Here is a 27,587-nt window from a genome sequence, read left to right on the forward strand (position 1 = left end):
ATATAATATTGTGGAGTTCTTCCAATCTTCAAGTCAACTTTCAGTAATATGAAGTCAGTTTTCAGTAATATCCAGTAATATGAATTGGGGTTTTAAAAATTTGCATAAAATTATAGCTGTCCTTTTGCTTGTCCTACCTCCTGCTGACTCAGAATTGGCTTTAAAATAGAAAAGCTATATTTATTTTTTATAATGTTGTTACAGCAATGGCTAAAAATAATTCTGATATGCCCTTAATAATTAAGACTGCAGGCAGACTGTGTTCTAATTGAGAAATAATTCATAAACTAATTTAGATAGCTGGGAACAATTATCAAGCAATAGATCTTTCTTCTAATTTCTCTCTCTTTATCTCTCTTTTCCTTCATTTTGTATACTGATTTTAAATCCAAGCTCCAGTGATGTGAAAATAAACCCTAAGTGAATGAAAATGGTTTGAAAGAAAAACATTATACATGCAGTTTTCTATATAGTTTATTAAAATCTTGATTTATAAAAACATAAGCTAGAAGATATTCAAATTGTAAAAATTTTTCTTGTATTACTGCAATGAATTGTTATACTTTTACAATTTTTGCGTGTTTGTACTTTGTTCCCCCAATCGGTGTGTAACCTCACTGAGACGGGGAACAATGTCTTATTCTTTTTGAGCTCCTTCCAGTGCCTATCGAAGTAATACATAATTGCTGATGAGCAAATAATCTTTAAATGTAGTGTTTACAATATGATCTTATTTCAAGAAATATATTCACTTATACATTCAGAATCATATCTACTTATTGTGCTTAATCTATTAAGTAATTGCTCCTATTTTAGCTAAATTATTTATCATAATGACAAAAGCAAGACTGCTTTTCTTTTCTTTTTTTTTTTTTTTTGAGACAGTCTCACTGTTGCCCAGGTAGAGTGCCATGGCATCAGCCTTCCTCACAGCAACCTCAAACTCCTAGGCTCAAGCGATCCTGTTGCCTCAGCCTCCCGAATAGCTGGGACTACAGGCATGCGCCACCATGCCCAGCTAATTTTTTTTCTATATATATTAGTTGGCCAATTAATTTATTTCTATTTATAGTAGAGACAGGGTCTCACTCTTGCTCGGTTTCGAACTCCTGACCTCGAGCAATCCGCCTGCCTCCGCCTCCCAGTGCTAGGATTACAGGCGTGAGCCACCACGCCCGGCCAAGACTGCTCTTCTTTTAGCAATATTCTTTCTTCATTTGAGTGATAATCATCCAACTAATTCCATTTAGCAGGAAATGGCCTCTGGCTGCTCTTGCTATTTATTGGTGCTACCTTCTGCTTTACCAATGTGCAAGTATCAATGAACCATAATTACTTTCATGTGTATATTCCAAAATTTTACTTGGTTCCCACCTCCACACCTAACTATCCCTTCTATTAGCAAATGACACTTCTAACAGGTATTTGTTTTCTAGGGGGCCAAATCTGTGTATAAACGGGATAAAAGGAAGCATAAGAGCTAGCCCTGTCCTCAAGTAACTCATGTATTGAGGGGAAAAAAAATGTATATACAGAAAAAAAGATTAGAAACCACAGTGGTATATGATAAGTCACAAGTAAGTGATACAAGCTCACGCAGAACAGATCAAAGGAAGATATTTTGGGCTGGAATGATGTGGTGTGCTAAGTTGTGATGTCAATAGTCATGGCAATACCTTCTCTGTGTTTTTGTTTGATGTGTGAATCATACAATCAAAATATATAAAAGTATTCTGAAAACATTAAAGTGCAATCCAATTTAAGGGTGTGTTGTTTTAATTTTTCATCAACTACCACGTTTCTGCCAGATATTACTAATTTAAGAAATGTTAAAAAACTCAATAGAGTATGAACACAGTGGCTCATGCCTGTAATCTAAGCACTTTGGGAGACCAAAGAGGGAGGATTGCTTGAGGCCAAGAGTTCAACTGGGCAACATTGCCCAGTTCAGGCTGGGCAACATAGTAAGACTCCTTCTCTACAATTTTTTTTTTTTTTTTTTTAAATCAGCCAAGTGTGGTGGTGCAGCCTATAATCCTAGCTACTTGGGAGGCTCAGGCAGGAGGATTACTTGAGTCCAGGAGTTTGAAGCTGCAGTGACAGAGAAAAACCATCTCTCTCTCAAAAAAAAAAAGTTAATAGGAAAAGAGAAGCAGTACTGGTTACCTAAAATGTATGTTTGTAGTCTATTTAATAGGGAGATAAAATGAAAAAAAAAAAAAAGTAATGACAGGGATGTGATGCAAGTCTGACTTTTCAATTTGAGGATATTCTATAATTATTTAATTATATTTAGAAGTTAATAATAATTGTTATGAAAACATAAGGGTAAGAATAGCCACTATTTTTTTTTTTTTGACATGGACTCTTGCTCTGTCACCCGGGCTAGAGTGCCATGGCGTCAGTCTAGCTCACGGTAACCTCAAACTCCTGGGCTCAAGCAGTCCTCCTGCCTCAGCCTCCCAGAATGCTGAGTGTGAGCCACCATGCCCACCCAAGGATAGCCACTATTTATTGAGCCTTTACTATGTTCCAGGGATTATGCCAAGAACTTTTTGCATAATGTATAATTTAATCTTCACAACAATCCTAAGAATCAACCATTATTGTCCCCATTTTATTTATTTTTTTTTTTTATTTTTTTAATTTTCTTTTTTTTATTTTATTTTTTTTTTTTATTTTTTTTTATTTTTTTATTTTTTTCTGTTTCTCAGTGTCCTTGTAAGATTTTAAAGAGAGGAAAAATCTGGGTCAAAAAGATTTTCATTTCATTTTCATTTTCATCTTAACAAAAGCAGGATTTGAATCCAGATCTGTCTTACTTCTAAGCCTATATTCTTACTCAGTAATTTCTATTACATTGGCATATCACACAAAAAAGCAATGGTAAACTAAGAGCCAAATGTAGTGGTTTGATGAATCTATTAAATCAGAAGAAGAAAAAATAGAAAGAAATTAATTGGCCAACTAAAATATACAGAAAAAATTAGCCGGGCATGGTGGTGCATGCCTATAGTCCCAGCTACTCGGGAGGCTGAGGCAGAAGGATTGCTTGAGCCCAGGAGACAGGTTGCTGTGAGCTAGGCTGACGCCATGGCACTCTAGCCCAGGCAACAGAGTGAGACTCTATCTCAAAAAAAAAAAAAATCAGAAGAAGAAATAGGTATTTTAGTCATAAAATATTTCAAGAAAAGGTGAAGCTATAGAGGAAACAAAAAGACTAGTTCATGGCAGATTTGATGAACTTGATTCTGTGGGTAATTAGGAGACATTGAAAGTTTTAAATACAGACATGTGATCATTGCCTACCTGGCATATAGTTGGTGCTTAATACACACTAGATGAATAAATTAATGAATGGGATTTGCCTTTTAGAAGGACTGAACTGGTGACTGTGGAAGGAACACTGAAAGTAGGAAAATTAAGAGTTTGGGGAAAGATGGCTGAGCCTGAACCAGTGGCAACAGGAACCAGCTAGTACTGGCTTGGAGAGCCAGCCGACTATGCTCATCTCTTCCTAATTTCAGGTTCAGTGACTTCAAGCTGGTAGCTTGAAATCAGTTATGGTGGGAGTATTTACACCATAGAACTTGGCAAACACTACAGATTAGGGCTTTCTTTTTCGGAAAGCTGATTTACCAGCATATTGTTGGCCTGAACAAAAGCAACAGTGATGGGGCTGGAGAGATAGAACTACATATGAGAGGGATTAATGAGGTGGAATCAGCAATAGTCATTATTAGTTGGTTGATGGAGGTGGAGCATCAACGGGGAAGCTTCCAAAATTACTTATCAAGTTACTGGCGTGGATGATTGAAGTGGGAAACTGGTGCCTCTTACCAAGAAGAAGAGTTCAAGATATGGGGAAGATAGTAAATTTTATTTAGGGAATGTTGAAATTAAAGTATCTGTGGGACATGATGGTGAAAATGTCCATAACACAGTGGTTATACAGATATGCAACTGAAAGGAGAGATCTGGACTCAATATATAATATGGGAATCATGAGGATATAACTGATAGTTGAAGTCAAGGGAGTGGATGAATTTTTAAAACAAAATGAAAGGTCAGAACATGTAGTAAGTCTTCATGTTTTGTAAAGTGAATACAAATGAAACCATATGTCTTTTTATTTCAAGGACAGTTTGAATAAGTAGGTAGAGTTATATTGTTTGTGTAAATACTGCATTTAGAATAAAATTATAACTGTAATGTAAATGAAGGAAGATTGGTATCTGATGCAAACAAATATTATAGATTTGGTAAGACTTTTACAGCAAGATTTATTGAAATCAGTTGGAAACAACAACAAAGGATTTTTTAAATATCCAAAGGAAGTTTAACTGTCAAACATCTGAAAGAACAAAAACATTCTAGAAAAACAGAGGGGAACCAAATCATTTTAGATATCACCTTTAATGTATCCTCTATCTTAGCACCCTGATTTAATGGTTTACTTCTTGCCTCTCTTGAGAGGAGGAGCAATGGTGGGGTGGACATGATACTGTCTTTTATCTCTTTACGTTTGGAACCTTGTACATAGTATTTACTCAGGAAAAAAAACCTGTTTCTTTCATGATCGAATGGGAGGTTTGAACAGATGATCTGGAAGGTCCTGTTTATGATAAGGGAAGTGGTGATCATTACTTACCACTTAAGAGCTGGGCTTACTCTTTTGTAGCTCCAAAGGACCAACCTTTTCAAAGCTACAGAAAGACAGTAGACTCTCAGAACAGTATTACACTGGTAAGAATTTTCGAGCAATTACAGCTATCCAACAGAACAAAGACTGTCTCAAGAGGTGGTTATCTTTGAAACAACGGTATTTAAGAGCTGGAAAGCCCTTAGATATCTTTACGTATTCCTAATCCTTTTCATGCCATCGCCTGTACAGAAAATAGCATTTCTACAACACCAATCAAAAACTGTACAACACATCAACGAATAGGTCAGGGCGTTCTTCTCACACATTCTCCGGGCTTTGGTCGGGAACACCCTGATCTAGTCCAATATCCTCATTTGCAGAGGGGGAAACTGAATCTTAAGGGAAGACATTCCCAGGTCAAGACGTCAATGTTAATGCTAGGACTGGAACTGGGACGAGAGCTAGACTAGAACTCGCGGCTGCGGACAACTAGCCAAAGTCTCCCCCGTTCAAATTAAGCAGGCGTGGAGGTCAGACTTGAAGACCGTGCCAGAAGATGGGAGAACAGTCTAAATCCATCGTACTTTAAATGTGGTCCCAAGACGACCAGAATTAGAACATGTTAAACTTTGAGGAACTTGCTAAAAACGCAGATTCATGGGCCCCACACGGACGTACTGAGTCAGGCTCTGCAGCAAGGCCGCGGAATCTGCATTTTTTTAGGTTTGGGACCGTCCCCCCCTGCTTTCTTGGCACTTACTTCTGAACTCTGAACTCTGGCCCTGGCTTGAACAGAGGGGCTCCGCCGGGCGCGCGGGCTGCACAGCTGTCCTGTGGCTCGGCTGTAAGACTGTCTGTTACGTACAGCGCTTCCGGCCGTCACCGGCCGACGCCCGCCAGCGCTCGCCGGAGGTGAGGCCGCTGCCTGCGGTCGCCCCGTCAGCCTCCTGGCCCGGGTGAGGAGGAACCAACAGCGGGGGGGCGGCCGGAGGCAGAGGCGGCTCAGCAGCGCCCCCTCGAGGCCGGAGCCCTCCGCAGGCGAGTGGGCGGAGGTTTCCCCTCACCGCCGGGGCGGTCCTCCTCCTCCCTCGCAGTCCCGCCTACGGAGGCTCACTACGGCGCCTGCGCCAACTCTGCTCTGCCCCGCCCCCTGCCTACCAACCGGATGATAACTGATTTCCCATAGTGCCTCGCGAGTGGCGGGCATGATAACAAATTCTGGAGAGTCGCACGAGGGTTCGAGTTGTCATTGTTGGGACTGTTCTGTTGTGCCAGGAGTCTCCGCGAGATTGGGGCTCGGTCACTGCCGTGAGCGGCGGTGCGATGGCGCTTCTCCGGAGCATGTGGGGCGTGCTGAGTGCCCTGGGGAGGTCCGGAGCGGAGCTGTGCGCCGGCTGCGGAATGCGACTGCGCTTACCCTTCAGGTAGGACCGCCCACCCTTGCCTCGGGAGCGGCGGGGCCCCGGACGTCCTGGGGCTGGAGCGTAGACGCCGTCCTTCCTCCACTTTCTGCCCCTCTCAAAGCTCCCCTGGCCCTTTGATTCAGACCTCGACCTTGCCAAAGGGACGGCGGCTTTGAGATGAGGCCTTACTCTATAGGTACCCCGTACCTTGCTTCTTGCCACCTCCTACCCCCTTCCCCTGCCCATCCCCACTGTCCAGCCTTCAATCACCCTTTTTCGGCATCCTCTGCGAAAGCCCGCCATTATCTAGGTATTAAGGTAGCGGGGCCCAGGAGCTGGTATATAGACGTTCTCCTCTACCTTCTTCCCTTCGTAGGAGGTAAGAGTTTTTGAGACTTCAGGCTTGGAGGCTCTTCCCTCTGCTTAAGACAGGGTTTTAATAAGTCATTAACATACTCGTGGACGGTGTCAGATATCTTGATGAAATCTTATCTGGGCTCTGTGTTCATATACGTGTGAATATTGACAGTTAAATACTTGACAGTTATTTATTTTTTGTTTGTTTGTTTATATGTAGTTTTGTGTATATACCGAAATGGTTTTCATCCGCCTTGGCTAGTTACCCAAAGAAACCTTTGACCTCATACCTTCGATTTTCTAAAGAACAGCTACCCATATATAAAGCTCGGAACCCAGGTAAGGAGTTTGGGGGCTTGTACTCTTCTCTGATGTAATGAAAAGGCCTCTAAGCAGTTAAATGCCAACCTTGATTTGCACTACCAAAACATCCAGTGACTGCAGGAACAATCATTTATTTTGCTTGATGGTCCATAAAATAGAGAAGGTAACATTTTATACCAAATGGAAATGCTTTAAATATAAGTGAGAACTAATGAAAGGTATTTTAGAAATAGCATGAAAATAGTGGAAAACACCCTGGTAAGAGGATTGAAAAAGCTGAATTTGGCCTAGTTGCCTAGTTCCACTGATGAATTATTTTCTTTCTTTCTTTCTTTTTTTTGAGACAGAGTCTCACTGTGTTGCCCAGGCTAGAGTGAGTGCCGTGGCGTCAGCCTAGCTCACAGCAACCTCAAACTCCTGGGCTCAAGCGATCCTCCTGCCTCAGCCTCCCGAGTAGCTGGGACTTCAGGCATGCGCCACCATGCCCGGCTAATTTTTTCTATATATACTAGTTAGCCAATTAATTTCTTTCTATTTATAGTAGAGACGGGTCGCTCTTGCTCAGGCTGGTTTCGAACTCCTGACCTCTGGCAGTCCTCCCGCCTCGGCCTCCCAGAGTGCTAGGATTATAGGCGTGAGCCACCGCACCCGGCCTTTTTTTTTTTTTTTTTTTTTTTTTTTGAGACAGAGTCTCACTCTGTTCCCCAGGCTAGAGTTAGTGCCTTGGGGTCAGCCTAGCTCACAGCAACCTCAAACTCTTGGGCTCAAGCAATCCTCCTGCCTCAGCCTCCTGAGTAGCTGGGACTACAGGCACGTGCCCCCATGCCTGGTTAATTTTTTCTATATATTTTTTGTAGTTGGCCAATTTCTTTCTATTTTTAGTAGAAACAGGATCTCGATCTTGCTCAGACTAGTTTCGAACTCCTCACCTTGAGCGATCCTTCTGCCTCAGCCTCCCAGAGTGCTAGGATTACTGGCGTGACCCATCGCATGGCGCCCGGCCTTATTTTCTTTCTTGTTTAGCTCCTCCTTCAGCTTCAGAGAATTGTTAATAAAGTTGCAATGAAATGTAATAACTCTGTGAAAGTGTTCTATAAACTGTAAAGCTCTATCAAATTATTGCTAATTTCAAGAGCTTTCCGTAAATTGATAGCTTTCAGTGACAGTCTTTTCAATGAAAAATCCTTTCAGTGAAAATCCTTTCTTGTCTTGAGTTCCTGAGAAAAAGATTTCTGGGTAGGATGTTTCTTGACTCCCTAGAAAGGCTGTAGGACCTTTATTTTGGGTTATAGTATAAAGGTAATAGCTAATCTTTGCTTATGATTTCTAAGGCTCCTTTACATGCAGTGCATCACAGGGCTCTTGTGAATCAAATGAGCTACAATAAAAATGCTCACAGTGTAGATTAAGGAATTAGGGCTGGGCGAGGTGGCTGACGCCTGTAATCCTAGTACTCTGGGAGGCAAAGGCAGGAAGATTGCTTGAATTCAGGAGTTGAGACCAGCCTGAGCAAGAGCCAGACCCTGTCTCTACTAAAAATAGAAAGAAATTAGTCAAACAACTAGAAATAGAAAAAATTAGCCATGCATGGTGGCTCATGCCTGTAGTCCCAGCTACTCAGGAGGCTGAGGCTGGGGGATTGTTTGAGCCCAGGAGTTTAAGGTTGCTGTGAGCTAGGCTGACGCCATGGCACTCTAGCCCAGGCAACAGAGTGAGACTTTGTCTCAAAAAAAAAAAAAAAAAAAAAAAAAAGGAGCCGGGCGCGGTGGCTCACGCCTGTAATCCTAGCTCTCTGGCTGAGGCGGGTGGATTGCTCGAGGTCAGGAGTTCAAAACCAGCTTGAGCAAGAGCGAGACCCTGTCTATACTATAAATAGAAAGAAATTAATTGGCCAACTAATATATATAGAAAAAATTAGCTGGGCATGGTGGCGCATGCCTGTAGTCCCAGCTACTCGGGAGGCTGAGGCAGAAGGATTGCTCGAGCCCAGGAGTTTGAGGTTGCTGTGAGCTAGTTTGACACCACGGCACTCACTCTAGCCTAGGCAACAAAGCAAGACTCTGTCTCAAAAAGAAAAAAAGGAATTAGTTTCAGAGACATGCTTAAGTATGCACTTCTTTTTAAATGTAAGAGTTGAGGCTAGCAGGTTTAAATCAGTGGCACCCATCATTCTAGTTGAAATCAGGAAGGAAATGGAGAATAATGGATTGATTTTGGAATAGTTTGTTTCTAAATGGTATTTCTGTACTTGAAATACAAAATGGTATTATATGAATCAAGGCTATATTTTATTTAGTCAGGTTTTATGAACTTAATGATTCCTCAAAGACTTTTAAAAAGCTTTGATTGAAATATAGAAGTAAAAAACTTGAAGCAATTGATTACCCAGCTGCTTAAACTACTAATCAATTTCTGAGGTTAGTTTTTGATGGTTATGTGATATATTCCTTAGTTATTAGATAATGACTTTTAACAATGTTGGACAAATTATTTGTCATATTTAAATTAGTTGGATAAAGAAAAGTTAAATCATTGTGTTCAGTTATATGTGGTATGGATTGTGCTTTCTTGGAAGTCTTTAGAAATTAATCTTTAGACATAAAATTGTGACATCTTTTTTCATTTTATTCCAATCCAAAGATGCGAAAACTACAGAACTAATTAAAAAAATTGCTGAAGTATGGAGGGACCTTCCTGATTCAGAGAAAAAAGTAAGCTTACTTTTTTACAAGTTTTCCACACCTCTGACCAGTTATTCTGCAGTTAGGAACAATTGTCATATCCTTTAAAGGACCAGATGACCCAGACTTTTTAAAATATCCATCATGTACAAAGGAACTTTACACCTTCTGATCCACATAAATGATGAGAGCATGGATACATGGGAGTGGAGCTAAAAGATTGGCACCAATTTGAAAATGGAGGCTAATTGCTGGACTCTTACCTTGATTAGCAAATGTATGAAAAGTCCGTATTTTTAATCCATTTACATCACATCCCAAAATTACATAGCACATTTTCCACATAGTGATTTAATCTGAAGTCATGCAGTTGTCTTTCCCTAGCAAATGTGCTATGTTGAGTTTGCTAGCAACAGTTAATTTATTTATTTTTTAATTAAAACATAATTATTGTATTATTTTACTTTTTCTTTGAAGATGGTGAAATAATGGTGAAAAGTTTACTGACTTCTTATTTGGGTTTTTTATTTATAGATATATGAAGATGCTTACAGGGCAGACTGGCAGGCATACAAAGAAGAGGTAAACAGAATTCAAGAACAACTAACTCCAAGTCAGGTGTTATCTTTGGAAAAAGAAATCATTCAAAAACGTTTAAAAAAGAAATCATTAATAAAAAAGAGAGTGAGTATTATTGTAATACTTTTTAACTATGGCAAAGAACTGAAATTTGTATAATTGTAATTTATAATTATTTTTATAATTATAATTAATTTACAATTAGTATAATAAAAAGTATAATTTATAATTATAAATATAGGTAGTTTTCCCTTATATTGATGATAATATATGGATATGATAATGGTAGAATGTTACCAGGTAGACTCCAGTTAGGGAAAATTGGATAGCCACTAGGACACTTGCCATTGAGTCTGTCTTGAAATTCGTTAATGTTACTTTCAGATGTATCCAAATTTAAGATATACAGTTAGTAGGACTGGCATGAAATCTATAGGAACAGAGTTAAGAAATAACCAAACCAGGAATAGCAAGAATCTTTGCTTCCAAGTCTTGTCTAGAATAACCTATTAATTTGAATTGTTCTATAGGTAATGGTGAGTTTGATACTGAATATTGCTAAATAGACTGAATTAATTCATTAACACATCAAGGAAAAGTGCCAGTTTATTTAAGCAAATAAGTGCCTTTAGGATGGAATTCTATTTTTATTCAAATAAATTACTATTAAGAAACCCCACAAGGTTCAAAATTTGTAGTTCCCAGTTTATTTTTTTATTTATTTATTTTTTTGAGACAGAGTCTCGCTTTGTTGTCCAGGCTAGAGTGAGTGCTGTGGCGTCAGCCTAGCTCACAGCAACCTCAAACTCCTGGGCTCGAGCAATCCTTCTGCCTCAGCCTCCCGAGTAGCTGGGACTACAGGCATGCGCCACCATGCCCGGCTAATTTTTTATATACATATCAGTTGGCCAATTAATTTCTTTCTATTTATAGTAGAGACGGGGTCTCGCTCTTGCTCAGGCTGATTTTGAACTCCTGACCTTGAGCAATCCGCCCGCCTCTGCCTCCCAGAGAGCTAGGATTACAGGCGTGAGCCACCGGGCCTGGCCTGTAGTTCCCAGTTTAAAGTATTAATCCATATAAATGCCATTGTTTGAAAATTAGACTACATTTTTCTATAGAACTAGTATTAGGTGTGAGGTGGGTCAGCTTTCTGGCCCAGTACATATACTATTAAAAAGTGATCATCAGAGTTAAAACTATTTCTCTGAATAAGCAGACTCCAGCCTTGAATGTGAGTTGCCAAGGCACCTCCTTGACTTTGATGTTTTAAACTGATAATCTGGTGCTGCTAATCCAATTAGTAAAAAAGAGCCAGAAGAGATACTGAGAGTAAGAAATAATGTCTGCATGAAAATGGTACTTGGAAAAGTGTTTGCTAAAGTCTGTTCTCTCCCTTTTATTCTCCTTTCCTCCTTAAAGCACCCAGCCTGTGTTAAGAATGGGGAGGACCAGAAATGAGGATTGAGCAGATATAAGGGGTTCCCTTTCCATTCTCATCCCCTTTTGGAAATATTTTTCCCATTAAAGACTCCCAATACCAACTAGTTCAGAGATTAGGTGAGAAATTGAGGGACCAGAAGTTGCGAGTGAAGTACTTAGGAGAGAAATCCCTGGCAGTAGGTCTAAAAACAAAGAGGGACATAGTTAAGTTGTAAAATGCCTGAAACCTGCAGTAGTTTCAACACTAAGTGACTGAGAGATTCAGAAAGAAGAAAGTGATCTCTAGATGTCAATCATAGGTGCCCTACTTTTACTCATGAATAATAGTTGGATTTGTTATTGATCATAACCAAATTGTCTTTAAGAGCCACAAAATTGTATAAATTACAAGTACTACTTACCATCCAAATTCAGAAACTAGGGTAATTTAATAGGTGCAGAAACTTTCTGCTCTCAGGAACTAAACTGATTTAGATAGTAAGAGATATTTGTATTCTTTTCCATAGGTTCTTCTTCCCTTTTAGTACCTCATAAAAAGAATTGAATTTAACACATCTGTTGAGCTTTAAAGATTGAGCCATTCAGGGCTCAATAGTGAGTGATACAGTGAGTGATTTGGCCAAAAGGATGGTAGTGTACTGAAAGGGTGAAACTGGGATTATTATATCTTTTAAAAATGTTTTGTAAATACGTATTCAGTTATTCATGGAGACCATGAAAATAATATGTAAAAGAAACGTTTGTATATGGGAAATAACTCAAGAAATCTATAACTTTTAAAACTTAGTGCAATCAAAAAATTCTGACCCTAAGACATAATAATCACATACATTATATGAGAATCATAACATTTACTTTAAGGAATATTCTGTAATGTATAGCAAATGAAGTTTCTCTAGGTGACCTTAAGTTTCATAGTGGTTAAAACTATAGATCTGATCCTTCTATTTTTGTTATTCAGGAGTTAACAATGCTCGGAAAACCAAAAAGACCTCGCTCAGCATATAACATTTTTGTATCTGAAAGCTTCCAAGAAGCTAAGGATAGTTCATCACAGGTAAAACTGAACTGCATTTTGTTTACTTTAAGTTAAAAAATATTTAGATAGGGAATTTTAGGGTGCCATATGTCAGGTGGTGAAGAAAAGTAGTGCATTAAACTCTTGAAAAGGCCCTCTTTATTTGATGTCTTTAAAGAAAAGTCCTTTTTCTTACCACATACAATTAGAGTATGTAGTTGCCAATACATACTTACACTGCCAAGTCTTTTTTTTTTTTGAGACATAATCTCCCTCTGTTGCCCATGCTGGAGTGCCCTGGTGTCAGCCTAGTTCACAGCAGCCTCAAACTCCTAGGCTCAAACGGTCCTGCTGCCTCAGCCTCCCAAGTAGCTGAGACTACAGGCATGTGCCATCAAACCTGGCTAATTTTTTTCTATTTTTAGTAGAAATGGGGTCTTGTTTTTGTTCAGGCTGGTTTCGACCTCCTGAGTTCAATCCTCCCTGAATGCTAGGATAACAGGTGTGGGCCACCAGGCCTGGCACAAACTTTTTTTATTTTCTGCTAGACATGGTGGTGTGCCTGTAATCTCAGCTACTCAGAAGGCTGTGGCAGGACGATCCCTTGAGCCCAGAAGTTTGAGGCCAGCCTGAACAATATTGTAAGAATCTGTCTCCTAAGAAAACTCAAGAAACCATATAACATTTTCAAATTTATAGAGCTGTTAAAGTTCTTCTGGAAATGTTTCTACTCCAGCAGTTCTTAAGTGTTTTACAATCACTGGGAAGAATGAGAGTAGAGCTACAATATTCTCTACTGGGAATTGAGTATAACCTATTGCTTCATGTTAAATCCTTTAATAAAGTTTTGTTTATGCACATGGGAATGTGTTGTACATGTGAATGTCATCATATGAATGTGCCAAAGAAGAAGAAAAGGTTATTAATCATTGCTGTGGCTCAGTCTTTCCTTTTTTATCTTCTTAGAAGCTCCAAATGGGCAGTTGTGTTTTTCCTTTTATAATAAGACATGGTAAAAGAAGTGGATGTTCAGATCCTTAAGCCTTTTTAATCTGAGTTAAATTTTTTGGCACTCTGCCTCTTTGGGGTTACTTAGATCTGCCACTGACTTTACAAATCCTATTTAAATAATGTATATATGTGACATAATCATCTCCCCATACTACATATTTTCACTTAATTACTCCCCTTGGGATTTTAAATTCAGTTTCTATGGCTCTGCATTACTATAATGCAAGCCTATTTATTTTTTTATCTGGAATTTGCTCATTCACTAACTTAAACCTTGGATTTAGTTTTTCTCATCAGTATAGGAAGGTTCTATGTGACAGTCCTTCTAAATCTATGCTTTTCAAATCTCACTGTATCTTGGAATTACCTATGAAGCTTAATGGCTGGGTCCTATCTCTGGAAATTGAAATATAACTTGACTATATCATTTTTATTCATTTAAAAATATTGGTTATACGTCGTCATTGTTTAAAGAATCAAAATAATTCTTTAAGATTTGTTTGAAAGATAACAATTTTCATTGCCTTGTCATATGTCTTACCCAGAAACACATTACACAGTTTTAGCTGATTCTTGTGATATTTACCTCCAGATTTCTAAATAACATTCTTACATTATTGCTTCTTGATTTTTTTTCAATTTTAAGCACTGTCTATCTTATATTTTAAGCATTATTTCCCACTACTTAAACCATTTAACTCTCATCCCACTTATTCATTCGCATGTTTCCATTCCTGTATTTCCCAATATGGTTATAATTTTGGTTAGATCAATATTGAGTGTTTATTTATCATGATTATGTAAACCCTATTTACAGCTGACTTATGCCATGTGTTATGATTATTTTTCCTTTTCTGCAAAACTTACTTTCTCTGAAGTTGATTATGTCTAGGTTCTTTTGCTTGCTTGGGTTTTTTTGTACTTATCAATAATTCCACCCCAAGCTCTTCAATATTCATCAGCTTTCAATATATTTGATACATTAGATATTCTGTTTCAATCTGAAACCTCTGTTCCAGTTTGACTGTTGCCTTCTATACCTGTTTACAGCTAATATCCTAGGATCATCCTTCATCATCCTTACGGTGTTTTTGCTTCTGTTGTCTTTTTTGGTTTACTCTGATTCTAGCATAACATCTTCCCCAGTAAGGGTGCATGGGAGATTAATTTTTTGAGTTTTGCATGCCTGTAATGTCTTTATCCTCACATTTGTTTGTTAGACTGGGCATAAAATTTTAGGCTGGACATCATGTTCCTTCAAAATTTAAAAAATTATTGATCCTTCTCTTCTAGCTTGTTTTATTGCTTTTGAGAAATATAAAAAACATTTTGATTGTTGGTCCTTTGAGTGTGATCTGGCTTCTTTTTTCTCCTCCTCCCTCTTTTTTTTGTTCTGACTCTTTAGAACTCCTGTTATTTGTATATGGATCTTCTGAGCTAGTTCTCTTATTTTCTTATCTTTACTGTTTTCCTTTAGCCTTTGCTTTTTGTTTCTGGGATACTGTGTTTCATCGCTCTGCTTTTAGCATGGTACCATTGCCCTAAACTATGCCTGGTTTTCACAGAGTAACTCTATTTTACTCTCTGGAGGAGATAAATGTCCTAAAATCTGCTATGGTAAGGATTTAACCTCTTTTTAAACAGCCTTCAGTCAATTCTGTGTTTAAACTTAGCTTTACCACTGTTTTAAACCTCTCTGGTGCTGCCAGTTCCTGTGCTGTTTGAGAATTCTGCCTTGCAAATCAAGTTGCTTTTAGGTTTTCCTCACTGCCAGTTTAGGAATTAGCTGTCTTGGGTCACTTGAGTCAGTAACCAATTCTCCATCTGCTTTTTAGCTTAAAAATTTTGTGTTGGCAGTGCCCTCTCCTTTTGTCTTTGTCTGTTTGGGTTTATTCCTTAAAAATTTGTGTTTATTCTTTTATTTTTAGTTATCCAATTAATTTCTTTCTATTTTTAGTAGAGGTGGGGTCTCACTGTTGCTCATGCTGGTTTCGTCTTTTACTTTTATTAATTTTTTTCTTTATTTTATTCTCTGTTAAGCTTATAATTGTTTATTCTTTTAATAGGGTTTTAGGAAAGAGCAAAAGTAAGCATCTTTCTATCCTTTTAATCTTTTTTTTTTTTTTTTTTGAGACAGAGTCTTGCTTTGTTGCCTAGGCTAGAGTGAGTGCCGTGGCGTCAGCCTAACTCACAGCAACCTCAAACTCCTGGGCTCAAGCGATCCTTCTGTCTCAGCCTCCCAAGTAGCTGGGACTACAGGCATGTGCCACAATGCCCGGCTAATTTTTTCTATATATATTAGTTGGCCAATTAGTTTCTTTCTATTTATAGTAGAGACGAGGTCTCGCTCTTGCTCAGGCTGGTTTCGAACTCCCGACCTCGAGCAATCCTCCCGCCTCGGCCTCCCAGAGAGCTAGGATTACAGGCATGAGCCACCGTGCCCGGCCTATCCTTTTAATCTTATAGATGAAGAACCAGTCCTAAGGTAGATAAACTGACTTTTTCCAGGTCACATAACTAAGTTCAGCTAATTAGAATTAGAGACTTATGTTGTTCCTATGATTACACCTAAACACTAAAGCACAATTTTAGAATAAAACATGAAGTGACAGGGAAGAAATAAAAACACTTATTTTTTGAAGTTAGTTTATGGCAGAATATAGATTATACCTTAATATTTCTGAATCAAAAAAGGTAAGCACCTTCATTCAGTTCATTTTTGTAAATTTTAACAGTTTAATAGTTTTTGTTTAGAAAGAAAAGATGTTAGGACTTTGATTAGCCTTTGCCTATTATTCTTGATATTTGTGATTTTTTGTTGTTAGAATGAAATTTCTTTAATTACTGAAGTTCCCATGTCTGCTACTTAAACATACATTGTTTTACAGGCAAAGCTAAAGAGTATAAATGAAAACTGGAAAAATTTGTCTAGTTCTGAAAAGCAAGTAAGTATTATGGTTTTTAGTCTCAAGTGTCCAGTTAGGATATCTATTAGAGAATATATTAGGGCAAAGCTTGATTCATGGGAAAGTAACCTTCTATTACTAATAATACAGTTAAAGTGTTTTAAAATTATTTTAATATTCTTAGAGTCAATTTGACTTTTTTTCTTTTGGTAGTTTTTGACTGCATATAAAATTGATATTTAAAACGTTACTCAAAAAAAAAAAAAAATAAATAAAAATAAATAAAACAAAACGTTACTCATAAGTCTAGAGTGCCCACTGTATTGAGTGGCAATCCCATTCTGCTTCTGCCTCCTTCCCATAACCCAAGTTCTGAACTTGTAACAGCTTTATAAGAAATAACAAATCTTTATCTCTTAACCTTTTTCTCATGTTGCTTTTATCTCACAAAACATTCTTTCTGAAATTACACTTTATATATGTAGAATAGTGCTGTAATTTCTAAAGTATATATGGAGGCATTCCAGAAATTACTGTTTTCTAAATACAGAATTTCACTTTTTCTCAGGTATATATTCAACTTGCTAAAGATGATAAAATTCGTTATTATAATGAAATGAAATCTTGGGAAGAACAAATGATGGAAGTTGGACGAGATGATCTTATACGTCGCTATGTGAAGGAACAGGCAAAAGATGACACTGAGAAGTTTTAAAGTAGAAGACTGAGTTGTGTTCGTGATGGATAGGCATAAGAAACCAATTAGGTCTCAATACTTGAAGCTGTTGTAAAATTAGAAAGGATAAAGTTGGTAAACATTTTATATTCAATTCTTTTTCTTTAGCCAATGGACTTCTGCTGGTTTAACACATTTTATATTAGTATCTTGCTTTGGAAAACCAAACAGATAAAAGTTTATGCAAAATTTATTTTGTGTTTAGGAACTACTGAGGATCAAAAGAATCCATGCAAATGTAGCAGTGAATTGTTTTACCTTTGATAAAGGTAAATCAGACTGTGAAGTTTTTATATACTACATGACAACTATGGAAACGAGTATTCTTGTTTCCTTATATTATAGAGGCAGGAATTTCCTTTTTAAAATTGTCACATATTATAGAAGCCACAGTGTTCTATGATATAATTGTGCATTTTTTAAAAAGTAGCCAGAACTCATCAAGGTAAATTACAATTCCCAGGTATAATTCATATTATGCTCAGAGTTGATGATTGTACATAGAAGTGATTGCTAGTTTCAGTTGCAACTTTTTATAAAAGAGACTGAGATTTACAAATCTTTTTCTTGTTGTCTTTTTGCTAAAGTAAAAACTAAAAAATTATGTACCAAATCTATGCATATCATTTTATATTGCATAGAATAAAAATTTTAATCTTTAATTTTACCTGTTTCTGAATTATATGTTTTAAAGGTGACATTCATCTTACGGCTTCTTTCTTTTTTTTTTTAAATAAGGAATTGTACTTTTTAAAAATTATTTTCTCTCTCTCATGTATTTATCCAGAAAGAGAGCTAGTGTTGTACAGATTTTAAAATGAGAAATCTAAAAAAGAAAAGTCTCCAAAGTCTCTGGAATTTGAAACATTTTGCATAACATATAAAAGCCTATATAAGAGACAGCCAACTATAGCTTCTGAGCCAAATCCAGCCTACTGCCTGCTTTTTGTGGCCTCTGTGTTAAGAATTGTGTTTATAATTTTAAATGGTTTTTTAAAAAAAGACTTTTACATGAAAATGAATGTGAACATTTAGTGTCCATAAATAAAGTTTTATGGGAACACAGCCATGCTCATTCTTATTGTCTGTGTCATTGTGCTACAATGACAGAGTAGTTGCTACAGAGACTGTATGTAGCCTGCAAAGCCTAAAATATTTACCATCTGGCTCTTTACCGAAAAGTTTGCCAACCCATTGTCTGTAGTAGAGTGTAGTGTGACTGCTGTTCCAAGTGTGTTGATGTGTTGGGATAGTTTTTTCCAACTGTTTCAGATGTTCTTGTTTTAGAATCATTCCCTTACTTTAAGAGGAAAAAGGTCATGACTACATAAGCTAAACAAATTGTTGTTTCTCAGTGTTAGCAAGGAGAAAAATCTTCAGTTTCAAATTATGTTGCAGGGTAATGAAAAAGATCTATATAGTATGGAATAAGATTCTCTTAAATTATTTGTTATGGCTCAGTAAAATGTACCTTTTCTACCTATCACATACCACAGAAACCTCACTGTAGTTGGAAGCCATCTTTCCTTAGCATTTGTTTATCCTCTTAGGAGAGTCAAGCGAAGATTGTCAAAATCCATATCACCTGTTTGAATAGAATAATTCATTTTCATCATTTCACAGGTATAGGATAACTAAGAATTCATATGTACTTTATATGTTATGCAAAATATTTAGAAATTGTAGATTCTGGATCTCCAGAAAGACTTGGAAGATTTTTGTTGTTTGTGGATGGAAAATAAGTAAAAAGTCACAAAAAGATGACTTGTTATATACTGAGGTTGACAAAGGTAGTAACTGAAGAGAAAAACATAGCTTAAGAGGAAACATGAGGTTTAAATATGTAAAAGTTTGGCATTTTCAAATAACTTTTACTTATGGACGTGAATACAAAGTCTGTCATCCATTAGTAAAATAGATACCATGGGTTTGAGGTCATAGTAGTTTGGCCATAGGGGACAAGAAGAGGAGGTGTGCTAGTGTCTGTCACAGTCTTTCTCAATTAGGTTTTCAGAAGAGAATTCAGTCCTAATTCCCCATGGCATCTAGAATGCTACTAATTATGGACCATCCTTAGGAGAATGGAGAAAATCATAACTCAAATCATTGACTGTGTTCTCTACTTCATATGAGTTCAGGGAGCACATAGGAGTCTGTGTGTAATGAGTAGTATGGAATGAACGAGAGAAATGGGTTATGTAAACACCTACGGGACAGGACAGATGGAGCATAAAAAGCATTTTTGTAGTTACCCTGTAGGAAAATTTTCTTGGGCTCTTTTAGCATTTAACTATCTGTACTATTTTATACTTAATAAATCATACCTTCCTAAATATATTGGGAAGGTCAGTGTTTAATAGATTCTTAAGTACTTACAATTTAATATGGGAGGGAAAGGTCTAAAACAGAAGAGCTAGAGCAAAACCATTTTATGGTAATCTCAAATTGTATTTGTTTTTTTGTTGTTGTTGTTGTTGTTTCTAAGAGAATGTCATTGTTGCTGGGCATTCCCAGCTACTCAGGAGGCTGAAGCGGAAGGACTGCTTCAGCCCAGGAGTTCCAGACCAGTCTGGGCGATAGAGTGAGAACCCATCTCAAAAAAAAAAAAAAAAAAAAATTCACTGTTAACATGTTAAATAATAGAGAGATCTGGTTTCCAGGGCTTTCTTTTTTTTTTTTTTTTGTCCAGGGCTTTCTTAATAAACTTTGGTACATGTGGAAGACTGCATTGCCATTCAAATGCCATTCAGCTCTAGCAATATACACACATTTTTTGTTGTAAAAAATAAGAACAATAACTAGTGACCACTCATATAAAGCCCTTTTTTTTCTGGACTCTTCTTAATTTGATCCAACAAAGTAGTTGCTGTAGGAGCTAGATGAGTGTTGGAGGGAAAGATGCTGAAGAAATGAAATAAAACATGATTTATGCTGTCATGTGTAGTCATAAAGAGATTTTTGTACTTTGTTCATTGGGGTTCCAATATTAGGTTTTAAAAAAAGAATTTGATGAGGGGAGAGAGGGTTGTGTGTTTATTTTATTTCCTGATGTTTACTTAAAGAATAATGTGTACAAATTCAGCCTACTTAATCATGTAATTTTCCTATTGCTTTTGGCTAACTCCTTTTGTGGCAGTGTCAAAAGCCATGTTATTTTTTCTAGTTGCTCTGAACTAGTGTATTTAGATTTCTGAATTGAAAAAATATTACCATACTACAGGTTCTTAAAGTAATGAGAACATTTTATTGATTTTTCTGACATTTACTGTACCTAAAATTTATCACCACCAGGTTGTGTTAAAACAATAGGAAGTTTTTATATTGTTAAGTGATTATTTCTCTTTATTTTACCAACATTTATTATAAGAATATTCTCTCCCTCTTTCCTCCCCTCATAACCACTCTTACTCCTTTCTTCATAGCACCAAGCTATCAGAGACAAGTCTGAAAATGTTATAGGCACAGACTATGTTGTATCTTTTGAATCACCCTAACATGTAAATAAATCATCCTTATATAATGGTTTCTGATTTACATATGCGGTGTGTAAGAAAATATCTCAATTTTCTTCCTGTCTTAATCTAAAATTTATCCCATTTTGTCACCCCACTCCCAAAATCAAGGTGTCAGTAGGACCACAATCTCTGCAGAGTCTCTAAGGGAGAATCTGTTCTTTGTTTCTTCCGGTTTCTAGTGGCTGTCAGCATTCCTTGGTTTGTGGAGGCTGCATCTCCCTCTGTTCTAGCCTCGTATCACTAGTGTATCTGTCCCAAAGCTCCTTTCGCTTTTCTTTCACAAGGATACATGTGATTGCATTTAAGGCCCTCCCAGGTAATTCAGAGTAAACCCTTCCTCTCAAGATCCTTAATCACATCTTTTGCCATATAAGGTTGTCTTCACAGACCCCAGGGATTATTACAGTGTGAACATTTCCTTCTGGGGTCTACCATTCAGCCTGATACACAAGCAACAATAACTCTCATTTTACATATTATTTACTAAGTTCCATGGCTAATTATTTGTGGAATTTAGCATTGAGCCTAAATCCTACTCCCATCTTTCATCAGTATACTGTATATCATAACAAGAGACAAGGGTGGGGGGAAAAAAAACAGGCACAAGAGAAGAGAGAAGAAATAGGGAAGTGGAAAAAAAATTAAATCACATACTTGAGATTTTAAATAAAATTAAAAAATATTGCTGTGAAAAAAGTTCAACAGATGAGCCTGGGGCAATTGGCAGTTAATGAATAATTGAATCACTCTTATCTGGGGTTTTTCTTTGTCACCATACCTCCAAGTGGGTTAGTGTTCCAGTCCTGTAACTATTTATGGTGGAAATAATTCCATTTGCTTACAATTGACACAGTACCTTGCAAATAATAATATTTCAGTGTTGGAAGACACCATGGCCCCTCTAATATTTTTGTTCTTAAATTCTACAAGGCCATGTTGATTAGGTATTTTTATAAACCTTGCAAATAATTATTTGCCATTTGACTAACACTCCCAAGTAAATGATAAACAATGCAGCTTTCATTTTTTCTACTCCTTGTTCAACAACAGTCTATTGAGGGACAACTGTCTTTAGATCAGTTGTTCTCAACCTTACCTGCACATTAGAATCACCGGGGGAACTTTCAAAAACACTTCCTGCCCACCTCAGACTACTTAAAGACCAACCTCTAAGGGTAGAGCCTGAGAAAGGGGGTCTTCAAACATTTTAACTTTGTTTTATTTTCAAATTCACGTTTTAAACTTGATATATAAAATTTGTATGTTTAAAGAGCTTATAAAGGATTAAATTTCTAGCATATTGTAAATATTGACTTAAAAAGATGAAAGTCACATCACTTCTCTAACTCATGGGCTCAAGCAATCCTCCCATCTTGGCCTCCCAGAGGCATCACTGCTTTAAATGTAGGTAAAGGGCTCTAAATATCACAGTGTTACTTATCTTTGGGAACTTTCCCATTATTCCTTTTTATTCCACTCCCTCCATAGAATGTTATCCTACTAATGTAATATATTTTCATGCTTGGATATCTTTTACTTATTACTTTATCATGATTCTCTGGAGCAAAAAAATCTATATAAATTTTTAATGAGCATTTAGAATTTCTTGTGTCCATAGGCTTTAAGTACTCGAAATTCCTGGATTGTGTGATCATTCTAATTACAATTAGAATTTAATTGATAAAAGCAACATTAATTGCTTCCCCCAACGTTTTTGGGGAACAAAACTGAAATTTCTACCAGTAGGTAAAAGAATAAACCAAACATGGTGTATTTATATGAGGGAGCGCTCAGCAATAAAAGCTTATGTATACATTAGCATGGGTAAATTTCAAACACATTGTGCTGAAAGAAGGCAGACATAAAAGAGTACGTACTGTATATGATTCCATTTATATTGAAATACTAGAAACTGCAAACCAATCTTTAATCACAAAATGCAGATTGGCAGTTCCCTGGGACTGGTGATGGAGGCAGGGACAGACTGCAAAGGGTTTGATGAAGAGATATTCTGAACTCGAGTGTGGTGTTGAGTTCACACATTTACCAAAATTCATTGAATTGTACAGTTTAAATGGATGTAACTTAGGGTATGTAAGTTATACTTCAATCAAATGGATAAGAATGTTTCAGGTTTTTATCAATATTAGATAAAAAGTGAAGTTTTATGGGAAATATGCAGAAGAATAAATCTTCACTTAAAGGAGTAAAAGTCTGTCACTCATTTTTGAACCAAAGCTGTTAGGGCTGCTATAGATTTACTCTGTATCCCCAAATCTGACTTTATTTCTGATTATTCTCCGCCTAACTTTCACCCACCTCTTTGCTATTTCTCACACACAGTAGACTGTGTACCCATTTCTGGGCCTTTACTGTGGCTTTTCTTTCTTCTTGAAAAGCTCTTTCCCCAGATATCCAAATGCTTCTCTCCCTCATTTCATGTAAGTCTTCTCTCAAATGCCATCTTTTTTTCAAAGAAGCTCACTCTGGATGCCCTTTAACATGGCAACCTGTATCTCCACTCCCACACTCCAATCTCTTCTGCCCAGCTCTTCGTTTTCTTTATTCTGTAGACCTTGACACCATATAATTTACCCATTATGTTTATTATTTATTACAATTAGACTATATACTCCAGGAGGGCTGACATATTTGTTTTTTCTGTTGTACCCTCGCACATAATTTAGTCTACATACTCAGCACTCAGTAAACATTGAATTAAAAAAATATTGTAAGTTGGCCGGGCGCGGTGGCTCACGCCTGTAATCCTAGCACTCTGGGAGGCCGAGGCGGGCAGATTGCTAGAGGTCAGGAGTTTGAAACCAGCCTGAGCAAGAGCAAGACCCCGTCTCTACTATAGATAGAAAGAAATTAATTGGCCAACTAATATATATAGAAAAGATTAGCCGGGCATGGTGGCACATGCCTGTAGTCCCAGCTACTTGGGAGGCTAAGGCAGAAGGATTGCTTGAGCCCAGGAGTTTGACGTTGCTGAGAGCTAGGCTGACACCACGGCACTTACTCTAGCCTGGGCAACAAAGCGAGACTCTGTCTCAAAAAAAAAAAAAAAAAATATATATATATATATAGTAAATAGATTTAAATGACTTTTCACATTAAGTATATATGTGGATCAATAAGACCCTCATTAAACATCTTAAATTTTGGGGACTTCTGGGGGCGTCTTGTCTGAAACAAAAAACAAACAACCTTTTGTTCAAAGATGCTGATTAAGTATTTTTGAGATAAAACCAGCAGGATATAAACACTATGGAATTCAGGAACACTCAATATAGACATTTGATGAACTAACTCCAGTGATAACACAGGGATTCTGTGAAGGCAGGAGGCAGGATTCTGTAAAGCTGAGCACGTGTTCTTTCTAACAGTGAGAATACCATGTTTAGGAGGAAAGTAAATTCAAGAAAATTAAGTTTAGGATGATTGTACAGATGTGTTAAGTTGCCCAACTGGAAGTATAGTACCATTGCCTGGTGAACACAATTCTTACAGCTTCTTTGTTTTTTTTGGTTTTTGTTTCTTGTTTTTGAGACGGAGTCTCACTCTGTTGCCTGGGCTAGAGTAAGTACAGTGGTGTCAGCCTAGCTCACAGCAACCTCAAACTCCTGGGCTCCAGTGATCTTTCTGCCTCAGCCTCCCGAGTAGCTGGGACTACAGGCAAGCACCACCATGCCCGGCTAATTGTTTGTTTCTATTTTTAGTTGCCAGGCTAAGTTTTTCTATTTTTAGTAGAGACAAGGGTGGGGTAGGGGGTAGTGTCTCATTCTTGCTCAGGCTGGTCTAGAACTCCTGACCACAAGCTATCTTCCCACCTGAGCCTCCCAGAGTTCTAGGATTGCAGGCATGGGCCACCATGCCTGGGAAATTCTTACAGCTTCTAAATAGATATTTCTTCAAATAAACTGAAAGACTAGACTGAACATGAAGCAGTATAGGAGACAAAGTAGGAGGGGTGGGGAGAAGTCTTTCAGCCTTCCTTTTCCCACAGGCCTTCTATCACACGTTTTATCTTCTTTCTTTAGCATAAGAACTTTGTGACTTCCATCACTTCACGTAAACCCTGTTTATCCGGGCCCTTAAGTCATTTCCAAATCAGAGGAATGTCAATCTTTGACACAAAATTGGCTTAGCTTAAGTAGATTTGTTGGGTTTGGATACTTAACCAAACCCAACAAATGGTGATAATAAATCAGAACTGGGTTAGAAGAAAACTGGCCCAGTTGTGGATTATTGTCAGCATGTAAAAGGCCTACTGAATTCTAGCATAGAGCAAGTAGATAGTCTCTGGGAGGTCCAATACAGTGTCCCACTTATAGACAAAGATGAAATATGCAGCGTTCAGAGAGAATACGAACAACAGGCAACACTGAATGACAAGTAGAAGCAACAGTAAGTCTCACTAAGCTAGGCAGTGGCTAGGTTGACAGACACCCAAGAGAGGGTTTCTAGGGCAAAGGCATGGCAATGTGTCAACAAAGGTTTAAGCAAGGGCCGGGGTTCCAGCAGGGACTACCAAGACAATACGCAGTTGCCAGGACTGACCTGGAGCAGTAAGATATGTTGCATAAACTCTCTGAGAGCACTAGGGAGCCCATGGAGCATTCAGATTTTGAGATCTTGGATTTAGGGGAATATGGAAAGATTAGTATGGGGAGATTTCAATTCAAGATGGATTTCAATTAGGGTCAGAAGTCTAACTTTGAAAGCAATATTGAGAGTCAACATGGCATAGTGATAATAAATAGCACCTACCTTACAGTCCTGTTTTGAAGATTAAATTAGTTAATATTTGTCAAGCCTTTAGAACACTACTGTACATTGTAAAAACTAAATATCAGGAAATATGTCTCAGATCAAAATTTTATGAAATTCTTACCCATTTAGTATGTAGCAAAGGTTATAAACCTTTGTATGTACTTTGTACTTTCCTGAATAAAATATAAATTTAGTAAATTCAGTGAATAATCAGAACTTTTAAAATTATAAATTGAACTACAAATATTGATAGATTTGAAAAATGTTATAAAATTTATAAAAAATAATAAATATTGGCATCGGAAAAATGTATAGATGTTGCATATGTATTTTCACTTCTGTTTTATCTGAATTTAAAAATAATAAAAATAAAAATAATATCTAAAAACAAAAAAGTAAATAGAGAAAATATAGAAATGGCATAAGACAATACTGAAATAGATTACAAGAAAGAAATAATAATTGACAAAACAATGAAGTTACAATACTCACATATCGTGCATATGAACCACAGAGTATATAATACATAGAATTGTATGAATGATCATTTAAGGGAATATTTATTGCATGTTGATTTCTGGGAAGAAAGGTGTCACCATATAAACAGAAGTAGGCGAAACATCCCATAAATCCAGTTTTCCATCTGCGAATATCTGGGTGATCAGCAATCACTTCTGTGTGTTTTCACTATGACTAGAGGATAATATAGATATCCCCACGCTCAAGAAGGCCAGAATATAAATATCTGTGGAAAGGCCTTGCTTCCATGAACAAATTTGGCAGTAGCCACACTTCAGGACTCTTTTCAGCATATTGCGGCCAAATGGCATGGCTGGATTTCCCTCTCATAGTTCCCAGAGCAGACTCGACTCAGTGAGGAGGCTCTAGTTCACCTCGGATGCCAGGTCTGCGGTCACTGTCACACTGTTTCTCAAAGATTGGTCTGAGGAACTGCTGCATCAGAATCACCTGGTGTGCTTGTTAAAAACCCCACCAGTTTCAGGTCCCAATCCCAGACCTTCTGAGTCACAATCCCTAAAGACAGATTCCTTAAATCCTCATCTTCAGCAAGTAACCCAGATGATTCTTACGCCCCCTACGATTTGGAATGTATTGCACTAGAGGACAAGTATATGCTTCTTGCTCAGCTAAGGCTGCCCGGTGCAAGTATAGCAGACTCAGGCTGACAGCAAGCTGGACTGGACTCTGCTCATCTTCCATCCACCAAATATTCTTCCCAGGTTCTCCCTTCATTTTATTAACCTTACATATGGCTCTTACCTTGATTTTTTTGTTGTTGTTTTTTATATCAGGACACATAGCGTTTCTTGTTTTTCCTCTTTATTTATTTATTTATTTTTTCATTTTTATTTTTTTAACAAGTGGCAGTCAATTTATTAAAACAGTTGATTTAAGCATCTGCAATAGTGACTTCGACCTCCACTCCTGGTGTGGGGGCGCCTCGATGGAGCCTCGGCGGCGTCTCAGTGGCACAACAAGAAAAGAGTTTCCCCCCCCCTTCGTGTGAAGTAGGGTGAGGCAATTAGCGAACAGCACACATCTGTTTATACTCATACCTCCAGTTATCTCTTGGGTTGTGAAGAAAGGCAAAAGGGAGGTGGGATGCGCAGGGATCGCGCAGAATACAAAGAAAATTAGTCACTTCAAAGGTCAGCTCATGACCAGCGCGTGATTAGTTTGTGCGTTGCTAGGGCCCTTTGGGGGGGGGATAAAAGGCACCCCGCAATTCAGGTCGGGGTCCTTGCCTGTGAGAGTGGCCACTGTGTTGGTGCTCTAGGGCTTGGACCCTGGCTAGCCAGAAAATAAACCTCCTCTTGTGTGATTGCATCCTCAATGTCTCTGCTTTCTGTCCGGTGGGGCTGTGGAAGGTCGGTCCCTAACACTGGTTCGATACTGATAGAAGTCATCTGCTTAACAATCTCAGAAGGACTATGCAAGTCAATGAGTCGCTTGTGGATTCTCATCTGGAAGCGGTCCCAAGTCTTAGAACCTTCACCACAAGGAGTTTTTCTTGTAGTGATTCTCAAAGTCTTGGTAGGCATCCGAACTGGTCCTTTCACTTTGAGGTTCTTTTCGTTTGCGCCTCTGATCAAGTCAGCACACACCTTCTCCAAAGACTTGACGTTGCTGGTTAGGGTAATTCTAATCCGGTGAATCTCAACCTCCGGCTCC

The 27,587-nt window shown here is 37.7% G+C and overlaps 1 protein-coding gene across 1 annotated transcript; it reads left to right on the forward strand.

Moving 5' to 3' along the window:
• The first annotated feature begins 5,510 nt into the window (after positions 1 to 5,510).
• Positions 5,511 to 20,623, forward strand: TFAM (transcription factor A, mitochondrial). The gene is made up of 7 exons (XM_012762831.3): positions 5,511 to 6,069; positions 6,626 to 6,744; positions 9,370 to 9,440; positions 9,945 to 10,094; positions 12,394 to 12,489; positions 16,350 to 16,406; positions 16,936 to 20,623. Exons 1-7 carry the CDS (start codon positions 5,969 to 5,971, stop codon positions 17,080 to 17,082), a joined length of 741 nt encoding a protein of 246 aa, XP_012618285.3. The 5' UTR covers positions 5,511 to 5,968; the 3' UTR covers positions 17,083 to 20,623.
• Positions 20,624 to 27,587: the final 6,964 nt, after the last annotated feature.

This window comes from Microcebus murinus, chromosome 14, assembly GCF_040939455.1.
Source record: "Microcebus murinus isolate Inina chromosome 14, M.murinus_Inina_mat1.0, whole genome shotgun sequence".
Taxonomy (NCBI): domain Eukaryota; kingdom Metazoa; phylum Chordata; class Mammalia; order Primates; family Cheirogaleidae; genus Microcebus; species Microcebus murinus.

Excerpts from the sequence above, each read along its gene's own strand:
- TFAM (XM_012762831.3), top strand. The coding sequence starts at position 5,969 with ATGGCGCTTCTCCGGAGCATGTGGGGCGTGCTGAGTGCCCTGGGGAGG. Across the intron at positions 6,745-9,369 it reads ATATAAAGCTCGGAACCCAG|ATGCGAAAACTACAGAACTA; the intron begins GTAAGGAGTTTG and ends TCCAATCCAAAG. Across the intron at positions 16,407-16,935 it reads TGTCTAGTTCTGAAAAGCAA|GTATATATTCAACTTGCTAA; the intron begins GTAAGTATTATG and ends ACTTTTTCTCAG.